At 46.1% G+C, this 21,068-nt stretch overlaps 1 protein-coding gene across 3 annotated transcripts in view; it reads left to right on the forward strand.

The window, feature by feature from the left end:
- CASK (peripheral plasma membrane protein CASK) overlaps positions 1-21,068 on the forward strand; it is a 494,080-nt gene that overhangs the window by 1,664 nt on the left and 471,348 nt on the right. For 2 of the 3 annotated variants that reach the window (XM_050187361.3, XM_055076094.2), the window contains exons 3-5: positions 1,207-1,382; positions 5,786-5,857; positions 10,743-10,918. In XM_050187361.3, coding sequence (XP_050043318.3) covers positions 1,207-1,382; positions 5,786-5,857; positions 10,743-10,918 — 424 coding nt within the window. The remainder of the gene's footprint in view (positions 1-1,206; positions 1,383-5,785; positions 5,858-10,742; positions 10,919-21,068) is intronic. The other variant, XM_055076095.2, reaches the window with a different exon arrangement.

Genomic DNA, 21,068 nt, shown 5'->3' on the forward strand with positions numbered 1-21,068 from the left:
TCGCCCACTGCAATCATTCTGTGTGCGTTGACAGAATTTCAGGAGAGTTCAGAAATAAAACAATTCGCAAGTAACTGCCGCTAACTTGATGATTATACTCAAGCAGCGCGTAGCCGAGGGGAGACTAGAAAGGTGAAAAATGAGCATACGGTGTGTACGCACGTTACTGCCTTTCCTTTGACTGTTTTATTGAAGTAAGCCATTAAAGTAAGCATACCATACCAACTAGCCTGTGCTTTTACATTCACAATGGCTCTCTGGGTCTGTTATTTGTCCTTGCGATGATTCATTCGTGACTACAGGATTCTGTTTCACCCACTGATTAGCTAAGCCGGAAAAAATAAAAAGGTGAGTCCGTGGCCGAGTGAGAACTGTGGTTCGAAAAGCGAAAAATGGCTGGAGGTGCCTTCCATCAAAGCAGACCGAGATCCACTGCTTTAGCCAAAGATCCACCGCTTCTCCGAATGACTGGGCCAGTAAAATAACTTGTGCGTGTGACCTATCGGTGTGTGACTTAGCAGTGTTGAGGATAGTCTTACTCCTATTCTCAAAAATAGATTAGCTGAGAATACACTATCCTACCAGCATTGTAGCCACGCAAGACGTCATCATTTATGCGCAGCCCTGCAATATAACAGTCTTCCGGAACGCGTTGATACTACAGTCGGGAGAACCCTAAGAGACGTACGTTTTGGATTGCATAATTCATCTCTGCTTGAATCAGAATTGTAATGTAAGATACACGAGAATTAGAGTAACAAGTGAGCTGTACTTGTTGCAGTAACTTTCACATCACTACAACGAAGCGCGCCGTGATCACACGTGCTTAGCCACTCACTTGGCTAAGCATGTGTGATCAGTGTTCGTTCGTTTCCGCTCTAAAGTGCCTATCATAGACAGGGCGAATATATTTTGAGCACCTAGACTAGTGCATATTTTATTTCCAAGGAAAATAAAACAAAACAAACATTTTTGAAAGGACATTATGGCGGGCCATAACTGAGGTTAGTGTAGCATATGTGTGAGATGAGTTGTCATAGTAACCCAATTTTCATTCGTCGCCCGTCACCCTGCGTAATGCTCTCGAGACAACATAATAGGTATTGGGTACGCCACGAAATTACCGCGCTCTCAAATCAACGCATTTTCGTTATCCATCCCGCCGCATTCTCCGGCGATCTCTGCATCTCAACCGGGTCGTCGCAGCCACTACGTGCGGCAAATCCTGGAAGCACTCCGGTACTGTCACGAGAACGACATAATTCACCGGGACATCAAGCCTCACTGCGTTCTCCTCGCCACGAAGGAGAATTCGGCGCCTGTGAAGCTGGGCGGATTCGGGGCCGCCATCCAGCTCGAGTACGACTACATCTGTTCTGCAGGTACGACAGCGGCCTTTGCTCCGTCGCTTACTCCTCTATGAGTCGCTAACTAAAAAAAAAAGGGTTATGCGAAAATTTGCGAGGTGCAGGTGGTTGCATGAAACGGAAATTTGCCATCTACGTACCATCTGTAAAAAACCATAACGGTTCCTTTCATTGTTACTTTTTTTTCTAGCTCTTTACAGTCATACAATACTTCACAGTCGCTCTTCCAGTGGTAGGTCTCATGGTCAGTTCAATAGCGAGAGCGACCGTGCTAGTCAGGTGCAAATCCTGATTTTAACTGACCTAACATGATGAATTCTTATTCAACTACAATGACCTCAGGTAAATGGCATCATTCCTTTTCATTCAAAGAGTTAGCTGATTGTACAGCGTATGTGACACTTGAAGGGAACGCCAGCAAAATCTTCCAATAAAGCGTATTATGACGTGACAAGTAAAAAGTGGCGTGACAGGTGTTTTCGTGAACACCTTTTCCGGAGTGTTGTTAGTTAGCCAAGCATACCACCCTAATTTAACCTCTGTGTACTTCCTCCGGTCCGTTTTCGAAACTTAGCAGTGAAAAAACAAAAATACATGCATGGTATATCAAAATTACTTTGTATATGATGGGTGTTGCCGGTCAAATATCACCCCCATTGAATGATACGCACAGGCACAATTCAGAACCGGGTGTACTGAGCATTCCACGTTAAATGGGATTACTCACCTGCTTACCTATGAGTAGACGCATCTCTGCGCTGAAGCAACACTACGAAGGAAACAGAGAATACGGTTGAATCTCAAAGAGCAACAAAAACACCCATGGGCTAAGTTCTAATACAAGACTGTAACCATGTGAAGTAAAAAGAAAGATGTACAGGCGCCGACAAAAGTGGTATACTCCACGCAGATTGCTACTGCAGCGGCGTCGCTCGGCATTTTGGCGAGCTGAAGCACGAAGCATTGACACGAGTCAAGCGACATGCCTTCAGATAATAAAGGGCACCCATTGGCTGTCTCGATCCCAGATGCGGCCTGTAGATGGCGTTGCGATGCAGTTTGCCGTTGCTCCGGCTCCCGCTGCGTGGAGTATACCACTTTTGTCGGTGCCTGTACATACGTGTATTGGCCACCATTCCTGCAAATTTTTATATTAAACCAGTACGTGCGAGGAGACTTTGCCTTGCGTTGAATTCTGTGACATCTTTCGCGCGTTCTAATATGAGACAAAAAAAAAACCGTGAGCGTCTCACGTGTTTAACCGTGTCTTAATTAATGTATTGTAAGGCCGCGTACTTGTCATTTGAAGGACAAAACCGTCGCGCGACATCACGAACACCGTTGCCTACGTTCTTCCAACATTCGAGACCGGAACTAATTGCTGAACTTAGCTTCAAATGTAATTGCTCGCGAAGTTGTTGTTCTAATAAACGTTTCTAAGAAAATGAAAACGAAATAAAAGAAAGGAAGGTCGCTCGTGGCAAGACTGCACTAGGCGTCTGGTTTCACGTTCATGCGTTCGGCGCAGGCGTCCACTAAGCGGACTTTTCTAGCGGCATTTTCATCACACGAGACCTGCGATGTGTGCCGTGACTGACCGTTCCCTCCAGCTGTGACCCTCGCTGTGACCGGAGACTCAGTGCACCTAGGCTTTGCCTCGTTTCTTGTTTAGCTTAAGTCTAATTTCCTTTTGCAAGTCATTCTGTGATTCTTGTACTGTATGCTTGACTGGGAGATTAACACACTGCGCTCCTGAAATCGCAACGTAAACACTTAACAGATTATGCACGGTGCGGTTGGATTACGCGCATAGGAAGTGCTTAAGTGCACTGCGCTTAGGACGGCTCTATCCGCCATGCAAATTTACGGCAAGCAAGTCCGCCACTCAGTGTCCAAATACGGCACGTTCAGCTCTCCTCCTGCCGACTGACTCCCTTGGTGCTCATTTGACTAAACGATGGGGCTAATATTTAACTCTGCGTCAGCAACTTAATTTATCGGCCGAATTCTTGAAGCCACTTTCAGTGATTCAGCTTTCTGTAGAATCGATCGATGCGATCATATATTTTTTTGCTCCTCCGAAAGCGCTATGCTAAGCATTTGCTTGCTACTCACTGCTACGTTTTAAAACGTTACACGACAGTAGTGAAAATCGCATGACGGACTTGTTGCGTCTGCGAGCATTCTGCCTGGACTTCTTGGTAGCGATGAACTCGTACGGCGTTAAATTTCCTGTCTCTTTACGTGTCGTACTGCATGAAAGTCTTATGTCGCTGAAACGTTCGCAAACAAAGTATCGATGTCTTGCGTTATTCAAGAGGCGACCAATCAAGCAATCGCCTTCTGTGCAAACTTTAACATACTTGAGTTTTCTTTTTCTTCTTTTGCGAATCAGTGTTGTATGATGCGCCTTGCAGCATTTTTGGCGATCTTGCATGAAGGTGCGAAATGCGAAGTACTCATTGTTCATATTAACCTATTAGATGTCATTATTATAAAGCTCACAAATCTTGCATGCCAAAACTGTTTTTCTTGAGGGGGATGAGAACTGATTGCAATACAAAAAAAATGAAAGAGAGAGATACAATAATATCATGATGAAACTTTACGACAAAGTAGCAGGGGTGTGCGAATAGTGATTTTTGAGACCGAATCGAATACGAATCGAATGGTGCCGGAAAACTTGCCGTACTTGCCGGAAAACTTGCCGTACATTTTCTCCAATTTTATGTTTATTTGGGCGCACTTGACATTTTGAAATACTCGGGAAGTATTCTGAAAATATTCATATTTACGAATACTGACAATTCCATTCGACTACCGAATCGAATAGCGCACAATTTGATTCGTTATTCGAAATTCTGGAATATTCGCACTCCCCTACAGCGTGTATTGTCAGCAACAGAATATTGCCTATTGAAACATACGTTCCATAATTTCTTTGTTTAGCGCAAAACAACGGACACAAGAAAGATGACAGGACAAGGCTCTACTCTCAACTCACCTGTCGTCGTCGGACAGTCACCTGTCCTCTCGTCTTTCTTGTGTCCGATGTTTTGCGCTAAACAAAGTAATTATGGATTCGCACCAACTAGCCCGCCAGCGTATTGTGCTGAACGATCAAACATACATGTTTTAACATTTGATTCTTTCTCATATCTATGGAAATCAGTACATCTCAGTATATCTCTAATACTTCAGCGTCCATAGTAAATTTATCAGTAACTATGCGGGCACGTCTGGGAAGTTAGCTTGCAAAATATGCACTTTTGCACAAATGGCACTTCGCATACGATTTGTAGCATCGTTCCTGCATGCCATGAACTTCACCAAGTGCTTTTGTTATAGCACTGATGCTTCCACTCGTCTTTTTAGCAAATTTTCAAGAAACCTGGTAAGCTAGAAGAAATGCTACAATTCGCAACAAAAAAAATCATTTTGCGACACCTTCAATAAAAGCTTTTGAGAGTATGTTTCTTGTACTTAAAAAAATTTGCTGAGTTGGATCTGGTAAGAAAAGAAAGGGCCAAAGTTTGCAGTGAACTGCGTGGGAAATGAATTAAGAGGCTCTCTCACGTATGAAAAATTCAAGACAAAAGCACTTGCGTGTGCTTTGCTATAATGAAGATGAGAAGCTGTCATTGGCAGAAAGAAAGCTGCTGTCTTGATTATTTGATGCTTGGTTGTTGTATACTGCATTGATGTGTGCTGTATGCTTTTTCTGGCACGAATCCACTTGCCATGCGTAAAGGAAATCGAACCGATAGGGTGGCTGGTAAAAAAAAAAAATTCATAAGATCTGCGGTTTAATCTTTGTCATTCGCTCAAGATTTATTTCGCGCACGAATGTTTCTGCTATCACGCACCTTTCACCCCAAGAAAACGCTGCTGCTCTACGCGAACAGTTGTAAGCTCTGGGACCTTCGTCTTTAGCTTCTTTCACATTTTGCCAGCAGTTTAGCTAAAAGTAAAGACCGGCTGTCGGTGATAGCGGTATGACAGAACGGTCCTGTCAGACGGATAAGTTGCTCTTTGTTGGCAGCTGGCCGGGCGAGACAAAAGGCACCTTAGTTTTCGAAGAAGGTTATCTCGTCTCCTTGGAAGCCAAGAGGTTCGAATTTCTCCCGAGAGTGGCAAGTGCTGACATGTGCTCGTTTTTCTTTCTTTTTTTTATATCACTTTTTCGCTTCTTCTTACCAGGCAGAAGCACTTTGTTTCACACATGCTTTTCTTGTTTTTTTTTTTTCCCTCTGCATTTTCATTTCCTTTTTTGAAAGCTCGCTCACGCTCTCAAGGCGTGGCAGCCATGAGAGAAATCAATTTCCGGTCACTGTCCTAGCACTGTCCCCCCTTCTCCTCACCGGTTGGCCTTCGGGCTGTTTTTCACATCGCCATTTCTCCTCCCCTGTTCTCTGCAGAGAAAGAGATTTCTAAGTACGGGGAAAACCTAAGCCTTGCATGCCGGCTATACTGCAAATGTGACTTGCTAGGTAAGACAAGATGCCAGCTGTGGACCATTTTTTTGCTATCCTATCCCTGTCCCTCTCTTTCTCACACACTCTTTCTCTCTCTCCTATCACTGTCACGTAGCGCACCCGAGACATAGCGTAGTTATCACACTAACATTCCTCGATCGTTTTGCAAGACCACGTGCTATGCGGGAACATTGCCTGTCGGAGCGGAAATGTGCTGTGCACACGAGTATTGCATGTGCATGCAGATGCTTTCTGTGCACTTCTCGAGTTTGCACACTCTTCCATTCTAATTTTTGGTAGTTGTCACGGTCTTTCTTGAACGTGATGACGACTACAGTGAATAGCGAGCTGACTCGATGTTGTTCAGTGCTGTTAGTTGCTAGAGGTGCCATTGTGTGACTGACGAAAGAGGAATGTGCCTGAATACTGTATACAAACCCCAGAGCAAACTGAAGCGCTTGTGGAATACGTGTATGCATTCTGGGGATCTCTGTTCTATATAAGCTCGATGCCTGAAGCTTGCTGCGTTATCTCCTTCTTTTTTTTTTTCTTGGAGTACCGTCACTTGAAAGCTGCGTGAAAAGTCGTTACACACGCCATATTTCTTTCTTCTTTTCAACTGGGGCAGGAGTCCCATTGTCTTGAACTTTGCGCTCACGTCTGACATGACTTTCTACCAGCGGTCATGTGTGAGGCTGACCAACCTTTGAATGCCTGCAACATCAAAGTGTTTAGCTAAGTAACTTCTGCCTTGAAGAAAATCAGTGCATTTCAATAGATTGTGATTGTATATGAAATGTGCATGCCGGCGCCTCCAGAAAGTAGGTTGTTGGGCGAGTCTGTAGATGTTCATGAATAGGACAAGACGAGCATGAAGTAAGAAGAAAACAAAGAAGTGTTACACTTCCTTCTTTTGTCCTACTTCACATTCATCGAACATTAATACGAAGTAGGGCGCATGTGGCGAAATTTCACTCAGCTGAAAGTCGTCTGTTGTTATACCTGTACTTAACCCGGGACGTGCAGCAAACCTTCGTAAGTCTTATCGACTGATCTCCTTTTATATCATGCTGGAAAGCTACAAGAACGCAATGGTAAATCAGCGTTTTACTTAGCTAGTTCTCAGGAAGGACTTCTTTTCAGAAATTATGAGCGGTTTTCGCCGAAATCACTCCGCAACTGACTCTATTGTGGGCATTGCATCAACACTGCAGTCCGCAAGATACGATCGTCAGTGTTCATACGTCCTTTTCCTGGACCACCAAGCCTTCGACTCTCTTCCGCACGTTGGAATTCTCTAAGCTCTCAACTATGCTGGAGTTGAAGGTCGCACAACTGATTACGTTTCGGACTGTTTATGGGACGGAAGAATGAAGGTACGCGCTGGTCATGGGACAAGTGAACCTCGGCCTGTTACTTGTGGAGTTCCTCAGAGCAGTGTACTGTCGCCCCTTTTCTTTAACTGTGCGCTCACAGGCTTAACCGGATTTTTACGTGAAAGGAAGAGCTATCCTGAAGGTGTCACGATCTACTCGCACGATATCGCCTTATGTATTGCTAGCCCTTCAAACGCCAAACCGCAACTACGAGCAACGTTGCAAGCTTCACTGGACGCAACGGCGTGATACCACGATGAAATCGGCATTCATATTTCTCTGTCTAAGCCGTAAGGGATTGCCTACCGTCATTGGAAGCGAACACGACCGTTCCTGAAACGTTTTTCGACTGAACGATTCTTCTATAACATGGGTAAAACAATAACAAAAGCTTAGTATAATCGTTGATGACAGCATCTGCTGGCGACCTGCTGTTAAGGCTATTCGCATATAATCCCGTTATCTCCTGAAATACGTGATAGCATTGACAGCTCTTAGCGATGACTGTGACCAAACAAGCAACTGTTCTACGAGCTCGTCAAGAAACAGTGTTGTCAAGAGTACTTTCTGCATTGCCTTTGATCAATGTTCCACCTCGACGGATCGCTCGGCTAGAGAAAGGTCATCGAGTGACCCTTCGAGCAATACTAGGCCTTTCACCATCCGCACAGTCAAACGATTTACTTGCCGAAGCCAGAAAACACCACCTACACTACAAGCTGATCAAAGGGCCTTACATTACATATGTCGTCTTTGTCGGGCCCACGGCGGTAAGGAGCTTTTAGAGTGACTGCTCAGCAGATGGGAGTAGCACCTGAGTAAAATGACGTGTGCCTTCCTTGAGAGTGTGAATGACGGCGAGGGTGCAATTGTCCTCGGTTGCTCGTCCACTCAAGTGCTCCAGGGGTTCGAAAGAGAGAGATATATATAATTTATTAGAAAAGTCTACGCCAATTGACAGCCTTCCTTCTTGAAGACACCCCTGCATATTTTATTAAAGTTTACACAGTTGCAACTTTTTCACTGTTGTGTCTTATTGCGCAGGGACTCGAGCAAAGCATCCTGTTCGAATACATTATAGGTCATATTCAGCATCCACAGAAAAAATTGGCTTTAATGTGCGGCTCATGTACATCATCCAAAAGACTAAATGGCCAAAGGCTATTATTTTGAGCGACTCCCGTAGAATTATCATCCGGCTGTTTAGCATCAACGCTGGCTCAGCTTCTTTTACATGACGTAGTTAAGATGGCCCATCAAATCACGTCTGAAGGAAGAATGGCGATATTTCAGCGGATACTATCACAAATTGGTATCTCGGGAAACGAGGCAGCCGATGCTCTGGCATCGTCAGCGCACAACCTTGACTTCAACGGTGATAATATATGTAAAATCGACGACGCTAGGCTGCTTATATTTCTCCACATACAGCGCTGACAACCGGATGAACATGTCTCCAAGGGATCGTATCCTATACAAACCTATTGAAGAGCTTTAACTCGCCGCAGCAGGCCTCCACTGCTCAAGTTACGCATTGGATGTGTTAATGTCGCACATCGCATTTACCGACAAAGATTCATGCCTCACTTGTAGACACTACAGCGAAATTCTTGAGCGCTAGCTCTTAAGACTGTCCAGTTTTCAACAGTTGTCGCTGTGTGCGGCTGAGCATATTGCAGATACTTAATATTTCTTGAAATGCGCCTAATGATATCTTCTTTTCAAAAGGTCGTACTTCAACGCCATATGAGGCTCACAAAGCTATGCTCTAATTCTTGCCAACCACGGGACTGTAGACTCGTGTCTTTAATGCTCGTACTCAGCGTGTGACTGTGTGCTGTGTTGTTCCTTCCTCTGCGTTTTTCTTCCTATTATCTCCTTCTTAACTTCCTCTTTTTTTTTGTCCTCTTCAAGCGGGTGGGCGTGGTGTCTTTTTTAGGAGACAACTGCTAGCCCACTTTTCATTCTCCTTGCGGTGTTTGTATATGTTTACGTGGTTAATAACAATAATACTTGATGCTCGTCATTTTGTCAACAGTGTGCTAACTTGAGCCGGTCGGTACATAACTTATGCGAAGAAACAGCGCTTCTGAACGGAAAGAGAGGGGACCGCAGGCACCAGTGCTATCTAGCAACCATAACCCTTATTCACATAAAGAAAGGCTCCTTATATGCGGTCATCACCGAGTGCACGATAGCATGACACATGTCAAATGGGCACTCAAGGCATGACGCCTCTTTCCTGAGAACGCAGGAAAGAACGCGCGAGGTTTTTAAGAACTTGCTGCTCACAAGGGTGGTGATACCTGCGTCAGTGGACTTTCCGTATCGATACTCAGGAAACAGTTCTTGTATGTTAACTGCCAATTGTAAACGTGTCATGCTCTTCTGCACCTGACAATGACCGCATTTAGCAGCCTTTCACTATGCGAATAAGCATTATGTTTGCTATTCAGCGCAATAATCTGTAGCCTCCTCTTTTTTCGTTTGTAAGCGCTGTTTGTTTCGCATAAGTACATTCTTTGGAGTTTACGAACATTTCGCACTGCACTCAACTAGCATCAGGGTGGTATCTAGACTAGGACATACTAAAAAAAAACACGTCAATCTAAATACCGTAGAAAGCAGGTTGCGTAGCACTGTAGTAAATGACCGACGGCAAAGGAAAGACGCACGTAGATAAGAGCGGTGAGCTAATGATGCTACGTGGTATTCTTTATCTCTGTGTGCCTAAACAATTGTGGCAAACTAGGTGTTTACTACAGTGACATTACTTTCCTGATGTGAGTCGTGCAGGCAAACTCAATTTTATATTTTGTGCGCTTGCACGACCTGCAACGACTCTGGAGGAATCGACATACAGTAACCAAAACCCACTTGGCCTTATTTTCGGTCTTGACAACGCTCGCGGCGGCATCCATTATAGAATAAAAACGACTCTTGCAATGAAAGAACTTAATCGCAGTGGCTGTTGCGAGTCAAGGAACAGTTATTGGAACAGCATTCAAGGAACGGTTATTCAGTGAGCAGCTAACGCAGAACGGGACGTTTCCATATTTTTACACGCGCAAACCGAATACGACACAGACACTCGTCTAGTCACTTTGCGTTGTCTTGTTCACTCTCCTGTTTAGTTCTGCAAGAAGTCTGTAACTCTGACTTATTCGCAATTCTCATTCATTTCGTGCGCATTACAAGTGAATTGTTCACCGGCAAGTCGCTTGTCGGTGAGCAAGTCATCTCACTCACGCTTACTTTCACCCGACAACACGTTATCTCACTTTTGCTCACCCACTCACTCACTCCCTCGGACTTGGCTCACGCTTATGCCGACGTAACCATCTGTAATTTCACTCTGATACGTCTTTTTCTCGCTCAGTTTGGCGTTTCTTTTTTTCGCTCACTCGCTTGCCAACGAATAACGCACGCCCGAGTTGAGCTTCCTCTGATGAGCTGCTGCGAAAGAGTGCTACCCGCTGCTGCTGCGGTGGCTGTGTGCGGCCACACGTGACTGCCGTGCACAGGTCGCATCGGGACGCCGCACTTCATGGCCCCCGAGGTCGTGCAGCGGAAGCCGTACGGCAAGCCCGCCGACGTGTGGAGCTGCGGCGTGTTGCTGTACGTGCTGCTCACGGGCACGTTGCCCTTCCTCGGCACCAAGGAGCGCCTGCACGAGGCCATCTGCCAAGGAAAGCTGAACGTGAGTGCCTTCCTCCTCTTCGGCCGTGCGAGCCACCCACTTGCGAGCGCAGAGAGAGAAAAGGATGCATAGAAAGGCAGGGAGGTTAACCAGAGGTAGTTCCGGTTGGCTACCCTCCACGGGGGGAACTGTTAAGGGGGTTGAGAGAGAAAGAGAGTGGAAGGGGGAGATAGAGAGCGCATAGTTCGCGCGCCGACTCCCGGAGACGGGACTTAATGGGTCCATTTCGCTAGGGACGGCAGACCTGTCAAGCTCCAATATTTGAAATATACGCTTGTTAAAGCCCCCCCCCCCCCCCTCCCCCCTCCCCCCCAAAAAAGATTGTGCGCGACAATGAAGATATTATATCACGGAAGGTACGCTGACAGTTAAGAAATTCGCTGGCTTCGCTTTTTAAGGAATATGAACGGTTACTCCGCTGATATGGCAGGGCTGGGCAGTATCGAATATACTTGTATTGTAGGTACTGTCTTAAGATAATATTTGGTTGTTTTGTATCTGAGTCATGATACATTCGGCAAGACGTGTATCGGTATCTATATTTTGATTAATAATGTGAGGTAATGTGTCTCTTAAGATACGAGATACACCTACGGCAAAATCCAAAAAAAGGCACCCAGAGTCACTGAAGGCATGCAGTCAGTGCTCATTCTAAGAGAAGACACTTTTACGCTAACTCGTTATACTAATAGCCAAACACACCCGTCGCAGTTGCTTAGTGACTTTGGTGTTGCACGAGGTCGCGGGATCGAATCCCGGCCACGGCGACCACATTTCGATGGGGGCGACATGCAAAAACATCCGTGTACTTAGATTTATCTGCACGGTGCAGGAATCCCAGGTGGTCAGAATTAGTCCCGAGTCCCCCACCATGGCATGCATCATAATCAGATCGTGGTTTTGGCATATAAAACCCCACAATTTAATTTTAAATGCCAAACGCGATAGAGAAAAATGAATGATGTGTTGTACCAGTGTGAAAAATTAATGACATTTTCCTAGGCTATATAACAGCTATATTATAGTCACTAGGTGGAACGTTACAACTGAATAATCGAAGCCAAGTCAGAGCTCATGGCACACCGTTTTGCTAGAAACGTGCTTAGAATCATTTTCGAGAAATGCGTTCTGAACAAGAGTCGTGAAATCTATTGCTGTGCCAGCTAACAGTTCTACATACCTTCCGCATTGGAATGGCCGACAGCCCTACTTGCGACACCTGCGGCTGCGAGGAGACGATCGCGCACCTCCTCTGTGACTGCCCACGTTACAATGTGTCAAGAAAAGTGCTCGTGACCGCGCTCGAAAAACTGGACAATCGCCCCTTCACAGAAACAGTTCTACGACACTGGTCCAGACGGGCTTAGGCACTCAAGGCCTTAAGGGCTTTGCTGAAGTTTTTAAGGGCATGCGAATTGTGCAACCGTCTTTGAATGTTGTAGCGCGTGGCATCGCGCTACTGTGTGAAGTCTTGTCAGTCTTTTTTCTTCTTTCTCCTTTTATTCCCTTCCCCCTTTCCCCCAAACACGGTAGCCAGCCGGTACTTACACTGGCTAACCTCCCTGTCTTTCCTCCCCTTTTGTGTCTCTCTGTCTCTCTCTCTCTCTCTCTACATACCTTTCTCACTGTGAAGGTAGAGGGAGAGAATAAGCTTTATACAAAAGAGCAAGCGAGCTCTTCGGCTGTGAAGTGGGTGGTCCCCTCAGTCCAGCAGTCCAGCGGTCTTAGCTGCCCTTCTCGTTCGTTTCACCAGTTTGAGCTGGTCCGTCGAGTCGGAGCTGGACAGCGCTGCCTCCCATTGCCGTGTGGTGGGGTGTATTGTGGGAGTGAGCCCTGATGTGCTTGCGCAAGCCCACATCACGTGGTAAACACATATCGTAGGGAACAGCGGTTCACATACATCGCTTTAGATTTTGAGTACTTTGATGAAACATTTACGAGTGCTGACCAAGTCACTGCTATATAACCGCACAGAGATACCGCAATGGAATTCGAAGCCGGAGTAGTCGGCGCTAAACAAGGGATTAACGTTTTACTGTACTTATTTTCTAGTAGCAGTATTTTGCTGCAACAGCCTTCACACCGGCAAACTGTTTGAAGCAGATCTGTACACGTTACAAAAGAAATACAAGTAAGCGATTACTCAATAAAACACATTGCAAGGCAAATTGATGCGTAATTTTTTTACCAGGATTGTGGCGCAGCAAGCAATCTGTGACGAGCGAAGCAGTGTGCCTGTTCGTGTGGGTTCTGTCGTCCCTGGTTTTTTGCTGCATCGCAATTACGGTAAAAGATAACCGGTTAGACTGAGAGTTACTTCGTTGAAATAATTAATTTATTAAAGTGACCACATAAGGCGCCACTCAATAACTGAGCCATTGTTAAACTGTAATTGATTAATTTTGCGTTATTTTTTTCTCGCAGCCTTTACGGCACGAATGCAGTAAATATAGCGAGCTAGCCTGGTTCTTTCAGTCTGCAGCCATTCACACGTTTATTTTTCTCTTCCCAAACAACTGCTTTTTTCTAATTTTGGTTGGTTATCGTCCTTTGTCCTTTGTTTTCTTGTGAAGGCATGGACATTAACAGTGAGAACTCGCTCGCTGTGAGCAATGCAGGAAAGGGGGATGTTGTAACGCGCGAATACATTGCGCGCAAGACTGGTTCTCCCATGCCGCACTTCTCGCGTCTGTGTTGTCTATGAAGCGTAGCGTTTCACTATTGCGGAGGCTCTGAGGTGGTGCTTCCGGTAGGCCCAGTAAGAAGGTGAGCATAAATCAGCGGCCATTGATATCGAGCAATAGCAGCGTCGGTTCAGTTCATCAGCAAGCATCATGTGGAGCGTTAGGATGAGGTAAGTATAACACTGAGCAGCCCTGTTGGCCTGTGTGAACGTGCGCATACTCAAGGCTCTTGCGTGGCACAGACGTGCTCGTTCTACTGCCGTTCTCTCCGAATTCATGTGCTCAAGGCTGTATCGCCGGTTACAGTTTGTATCGTGAAAAAGTATCGCCGGTTACAGTTTGTATCGTGAAAAAAGTAACTAGTGCAATATAATAGGTTACTAAAATGTAACTGAATTACAGAGAGCGTTACCGATAAAAACAATCGATAACTTACAAAACTACCAAGGCAACTTCATTGATTACAAGTAATTATTTACGTGAAGTTAATTACGTACAAGTCTGGTTCGAAGTCAGTTAACCTAAAAAAAAACGATTGGTCAGGTTTTTCTATGGCAGCTGCGCGAAATATGGTCAGCAGTTGGCCATTAGGAATCAGCTGGATTAACGTGAGGCAGAACAACATGGCTGCCAGCACAATTACCGAGCAGCGTGATAAGGTGCACGGAACAAAACGCGGAGCATACATTTGCTTTGCTCTATCAGTCCATTTATTAACACTATGCAGCGCGAAATACAGCCATAAAGAAGGCACACAGATACACCTAACAGGCGCTTGTGGCTCGTATCTGTGTGTATTCTTTGTGGTTGTAACATTGCGCCACATTGTCATTAGGCAAGCACCAACTTGCCCATCAACATGTCCTTCAGCAGTCCATCGCCCAAACCATGCTTTGCTATTCCAAACGCGGGTTCATTTAGCGTTCTCCAACTCTTTAAAACTCAATGCCTTTGACAGGGTAACTAGCTCCTTCTTTTTCTCTGTATGGGTACCTTGTGAGGATAACAAAACATGCTGAATTGTTTCTGCTTTGTTTCCCGACGCTACAGACGAATTGTCTTCGGCAAATTTTTTCCTTATGACACCGCGTTCAGAGAATCAGCCGCGCATATACGGTTTCGAACAGTAGTGCTCAGCGCTTTGAAGTATCATGACTTCGCAATTTTAGTTTTCATTCTTTTAAATATAGTTCCATAGCTGGTTTCCTCTCCGTCGGCCTTATCCAGCTTCTCCTATCCGTATAAATGTTTCCTTGGCTGCCACATGGGCACCCTGTCCATGCACTTACGATTCCAAATCGACCTGATAACGAGACAATAGCCGCAGCGATGCTTCATCATGGACGCCACTTATGCAATAAGGTTTTCTAAATATTTGACCGCTTATGATTATTATAATCGCATTCGAGCACGTCAATTTCGGCGAACTGCTGGAAAAACTGTGTTTGCCCATCACTGTTCAAGCTTTCTGTTTAAATAAAACAATAAAGATAACTGGGCGCATGTCGTCGCCTTTTTGCGAGTCTCATCGCACGGTCACACAGCCAGGTGACGTAATCTGGAGCGTTCGTTTACGATCGCAACTCTCGCTGGAAATCAGCAATATCGCGTCGGGATCTTTGACTGTTGACGTGATTGAGGGACACGGCACCGTGTGGTGTTGTATATCTGTACGTAATGCGACCACACGGACAATGTGTGCGACTATGTGGTATCCTCGTAGGTTGTGTCACCGCATTCAGAAAAATAGTCTTATATTGTCCAATCTTCTATTTTTGCTTCCTTCTTTCTTTTCTTTTTTTTATCACCTTTACCTGCTTTCCCAGGTACACTATAGTCAGGCGGAGATATCGTCTAGTACCGCCCCCGCCCCCCCCCCTTTTTTTTACTTGCATCTCTCTCTTACTGTTGATCTTCAATGCTGATAAATGTTCGTTTATCTCCCAAAACCTGCACCGAGGTGCGGTATATAACGCGTAAACTATTCAAACTGGTCGCATCTTTAAAAAAATATTGTTCAACTGAAGTATTCGGCAGGTTTCCTGTTTTTCTTGCAGCAGTGTGTGGTTACCCGAAATGTCAAATACGAATAGAATAGTAGGTATCAAACAATGAAAATAAGAATTTCGTTTCTTTTTTACTGAGCTACCTTCACTCAAACTTACACTTCACTTTATTTTTATAAATGAAAAATATTTCATTTCATTAATTCGGTATTCCATTCGAAACTCTTCCTAATAGAAAACCCCTGATATATTTTTTTTTAGCAATCCCTCTCGCGAGCTCCGTTATGATCTCCCGGTGTAAGCCGCTTGACGGCTCGAATTCGTGAATCTTGCCCCTCGCCCTGAAGTTTAAAGGAGGCAGCCTCGTACGTTACCGCTTGCCAGGGGTAGATGAAGCCACGAGCACCAACCATTAGCCGGGTTCGTTTATAATTATCGAGCGCTACCCGGCGACTCGCTTCTGTCGTTGAGCCCAGCGGAGACATATTTATCCGCGTGGACTGTAATACCATTCTGTTTAGCAGCGGACTATGATAAAAAATATAACAGTTTCTTTTCGCGCTGTAGTACAAATAACAAAAATAATTACCACCACAGTTTCCTTCGCGTGGACGCAATCGGCGAAGCACGCTGCGCGTATGCGGCAGAGACTGTGGCCGTAACGTGTATGAAAAGTTCGGCTCCTCACTGCGTTTGCCTATTTGTTTTTAGCTTTCTTTTTTACTACTCTGATTCCTCATCCTTATAACTTAAGTTGTTGCCCATTAATTATCATTTCTTAAGTGTAGGTTGTGTCGTTGTCACCATCATAGACTTGCGTATCCCAGAAAGAACGATAGCTGGAGGTGCGTGACGGTGCTTTCAGGAGTCATGCGGTAAGCGCATCTTCTTGGACCTCGAGCGCTTCGTTCGCACCGGTTAAGCTCTGGTCGTTGCTGCATTCATCTCACTTGAGCTGAGAGATCATTCTTCGTGAGAGGTCTCAACGGAGTGGTTGTCAGTAGTCTTCCACATGGCGTGATTGCGAGCTAGTTGTTAACTACTCGTGCTAAAACAACAGGGATACGACGGAGCACTCAAACCGATGCAGGATGCAGTGCTGTCTACCATCTTACGAGATGTGCACTTTGTGCGTCTAGCACGCCGACACTGACATTCTACGGGAAAAAAAATACAGCTTGTATAAGTGCCAACGATAGCAACGTATCAGCAGCTGAGTCGTTAATTATAATCGTTGTTTCTATTTGCGGTTCCTGTTTGATTTCTATGCCCGATTGCCTCTTGCATACGTCTTGTTCTGAATACGTTTTGAATACGTTTTATATATGTTGCGGTTGCTGTAATAAACACTCCAGTTGAGAGTAAGTTTGGCCCCAGCGCGAGGGGTGGTACAGGGCCCCTTTAAATAGGGCCCCTCACCTGGTCTGGCCGTATTGAGCTGACAAGCGCAGAGCATACAATGCGCGATAACGATTGTGTCTGCAAAGTATTACATCGCTACGTGTCGCGGAAAGATCTGAAATTTCAAACCGAATGCCATTTTCCCTTCTCCTCGTGGCCGCTGTGATCTAAGCCGGAGGATGACGTACACATGCTGGTGTGCCTATGTAGTCATTTGCGCTGTGACATCGCTCGCGGGGACACGTGACTTCGAGAAATATTTAAGCCAGCATCTGTTATTTGTGTAATATGCTGCTAGAATAGACGAATTAAAGCTTAGAGAAATAATAAAACACACAAACAGAATGTTTGCGTCCTTTTGATTTGCTTCGCACCGAAGCAAGAGAGATGTATTTCTGTTTCGTCTGCTTGTTCCCACGTCGTGCAGTCGCGCGCGCACGCGCCGAAACTATTTCATTTTCTACCGTGTTCCAGCGCGGGATCATGCTCTGTGATCAGCTTATGTCTGCCTCAGTATTCCTGTAGCACAGGCGTATACCGCTAGTCAGGTGTTTTCGTGCACAGCGCGCAAAACCGTGCGCTGCGCGAAACGAGACAATCGCAACCGCTAGCGCGCAACGCCGTCAGCGGTAGTGCGCCGCGCCACCAAAAAGCGAGGAGAAAATAAAATGAAGGCGGCGCCCGTGATGTATGCGTCACGTGATCCTCGATGCTCCAGGTCCGATATGGGAGAACTAGACTCTGTGGAGAACGCAGGCAAAGAATTTCGCTTGCGGAGGCTAGACGGGGCAAGTAGAGCGCGTAGATGCTTGCGGTGAAGCTCGCCTCCTGAAATCATGGGTTCGCGGCACTGAAATATTTCTGTCTCGGCATTAACGAGCCGATTTGAAAGAAAATTGTAGTAGAGCGTTCCCTAGAGGACACGTAACAGCTTCCAGCGTATACCGGAAGTTTGCTGTGTGGCCTGGCGAGGGGCCCTTTAAGGCGCTGAACCACCCCTCGGGTTTGGTGAAATAAAATCCCGCGGGTAGCATAGGCTGCTGTGAACATCTCAGCCGAGATCTGCGGTCGTACGCGGTGCGTGGAGCTCGCAAGCGGATCGAGAAGTCACGTTTCTCTCAAACGCTCTATTTTCAATAGGAGGCCCTGTCCTCACTGTCTTCTAGAGGCGCTAGGCGCTATTTCTTCATCGTCATTCCCTTAGACGGCTGCTATTGGCCGATAGCTGACATCAAGCTACAGTCGCCTACAAGGCGTAGATACCGCGGCCGCCGCGAGGTGCCGCCACGTGTTCACTGGCTAAGCGCACTGCGGCTCGCTGAGGACAAGCGCGTTTGGCTTATGTTTAGCGCGTCGTCGGCACCGAAGGTGGAAGTAGTGGGGCCTGCGTTAACATCCAGAATGAAACTTGAACTGCGCGCCACGGTGACATTTAGTAGGCGGAGCGTTGTGGGCACGCCCCACGGCACCGTAGCCTCCGCAATGCAAGGCATTGAAGAAGAAACGGGAGCACAAGGGAGGCCGTATTTGATTGCCAAAATATCCGCTTTTGCTGAACGCATTTAAGTACTTTTAGAAGCGAATTATTTCTGAAATAACCTATTTTCACTTCAAGTGCATTTCTCCGCGTCGATAAAAAGTGGTTCAGGGCCCATTTAAGTGCAAAGCTTTAAGTGTCTGTCTACGCACTCTTTTTTACATGGCTATGAATTGTCTGTTGTGGGTGCTGCGGTGCACAGAAAAAATTACAAGTATACTAGTTAGATATGCAAATAAATTTTGCGAAATGAAAGTGAGCGTACGCATGGTGGGAGCTAAAGTCAGCATCTGTACTTCTACTGATATTACAGAGAAAGCGAGAATAAATGAATAGGCACGGTAGGGGTTAGCTGGAAGATAACGTGGATGGTTTGAGAACATCTTCCTACCGGGAACGGGGGAAGGGGCTAATATAGGGGCGTGAACAGAGATACAGCACGTAACACGCTACACTCTCTAACCTGCGAAGAATCTGGCAGGGGGTTCCGACTTAGGCGCCCATGTAGTATTTTATTTCGGCGTCACTTCATTAAGAAATTAAAAATTGCAATGTCAGCTGCGAAGCCTCCTTCAGGTAAAAATTGAATGAATGTGATATTTGCAACGAAGACATTTACCAGGCCCGGCTCACACGCACTAACACACTGCTCAACGCATGCACGCTGCCAGTATTTTGAACCAACTTCGGAAGTGATAAAAAAAGATTGATTCTTTTATGCACGTTGTAATTGTTTACGGTGCAGCGGGATGTTGCGTGCTTATTATGCATTGTCGGACAGCTAGGATCCCTTGAATGGCAGACTTCTCCGCAGCTCTCTCTTTCTTCTTTTCTTTTTTGCTCGGCACAATAAAAACCTGTGTTTGCTTTGAATGTGAGCAGAGAAAGGCAATCTACACCCTACAAGCCAATTAACTACTGCCCCAATCTCCAAATCTGCAACTTTTGCGGCATCCACAACCATGAACTAAACACTTTGGATGTCCCTGCGGCTCTTTCTTTGCGCGTAAGCTCCCAGGTTTCTTGCGTGCTATTTCCTGGTCGCAGTCAACATCAGCCTCTTTCTTTCCTGTCTTGCCCCTTACCTCCGGAGTGCAAATATCTTTTGATGCTTCATTAGAGCGCAGCTCTTAGGCGCCCGTTCCTACGGCGAGCGTCGGCGTCGGCGTTGCCCTCGTAACCGAGCGGACAAACACAGCGTAGGATGACAGCGAACGCGGAACGCAGCGGGGGATGAAAGCCAGCAGTAGCGAAGATAACGTGAGGAGGAAAGCTGAGGAGGAGGGTATGGCGAAAGCGTGAGAATAGAAGCGTGGTGCCGCGCAAGACGGGCTTTGCGGCGATATCGCTACGAGGTGGCGCCAGAGTAGCGCGCGTCTCCTGTATGGAAACAAAGCACTGCTTGAGCCGAGGTCTGTCTGCGGCGGCTGCTTTGAATGGTGCCTACGCGTTACCTACGTGCCGCCTCTCCCGTTCAGCGAGGCAGTCGGGCCACACTTCGCTCCGTTTCCAACGTGCCGCACGAGACAGATTGTCTGCGCCAGCTAATATATCGCGAAATGAAAATACGTATACAGCTGCGCTCAGATTTTGCATTATGGATTATCGCAATCGTTGGTGAACATTATTTATCGACATCAATATGATATCAGAAACACGAACTCTACGAAAAACGCGGTGACGGAAATTGGGGGAAAGAGGATAAAACGGCACTGAACCAAGTTAAGCTGTTGCCTGCTGAGAGCATTAATGGGTTTCATTTGTGTTGCAAGAGAAAAAACAGAGCTGACCTCCAGTAACTGGCAAGCAGCAACCCAGAGTGGGAAAGAGCAGTAAATGAAGTGAGGAAAAAGTACAGCGAGTAAATGCTCGGGTGTGTTGCTTCACGTCTGGCGGTTCCCGCCTTGTCCTTCGCTACCTTACATCCCCTTTCTCCCTTGCGTGGTGGCGCCGCCAGCGGCGAGGAATTGAGAAAGGCTGTTAAAGTCTTCGCCGCCGAACGGCAGAGGGCAGCACGTTGGCCGCACCGCCTCCACGACACACTTCGGAAATGCTTGGGTTTCTGCGTTTCCAGTTTCGCGGGTTTGAACCTTCGACCGCGTCGTTTCGTGCCAAAAGGGGGACATGCGCGCAAGGTTGGGGTTCTTCAATTTCATGTCTTAGTGAGCCTGTCAATTTCGCTTTCCAGCTAGTCGAATTTTTGCCGCTGGAAAGCTCGCGCCTCCCGGGAGATTATGAAGCTTAAGCAGTTGACGCGCGAGCGCGTTTATTTAAGAACGACCGTTTGTGTCTGGTCGTCTTGCTTGATAGAAATGTTCATATTTTGTATTTTCAACTCCGGAGGAAGAAAGATTCAATAGGCCGTAAGAGGGGGGAAGAAATAATAAAGTTGTTCCTATTGATTCTTTGTGTATGTGCATATGTGCTTTTCTCAGCACAGACCAGCTGTACGAATTAATACGTAACGAAATATAAAGAAAGAAGGCTCGTAACGCTGGTCCTTCTGGCGAATTGCTTGGTGT

The sequence above is a fragment of the Dermacentor andersoni genome, chromosome 2 (genome assembly GCF_023375885.2).
Source record: "Dermacentor andersoni chromosome 2, qqDerAnde1_hic_scaffold, whole genome shotgun sequence".
NCBI lineage: Eukaryota > Metazoa > Arthropoda > Arachnida > Ixodida > Ixodidae > Dermacentor > Dermacentor andersoni.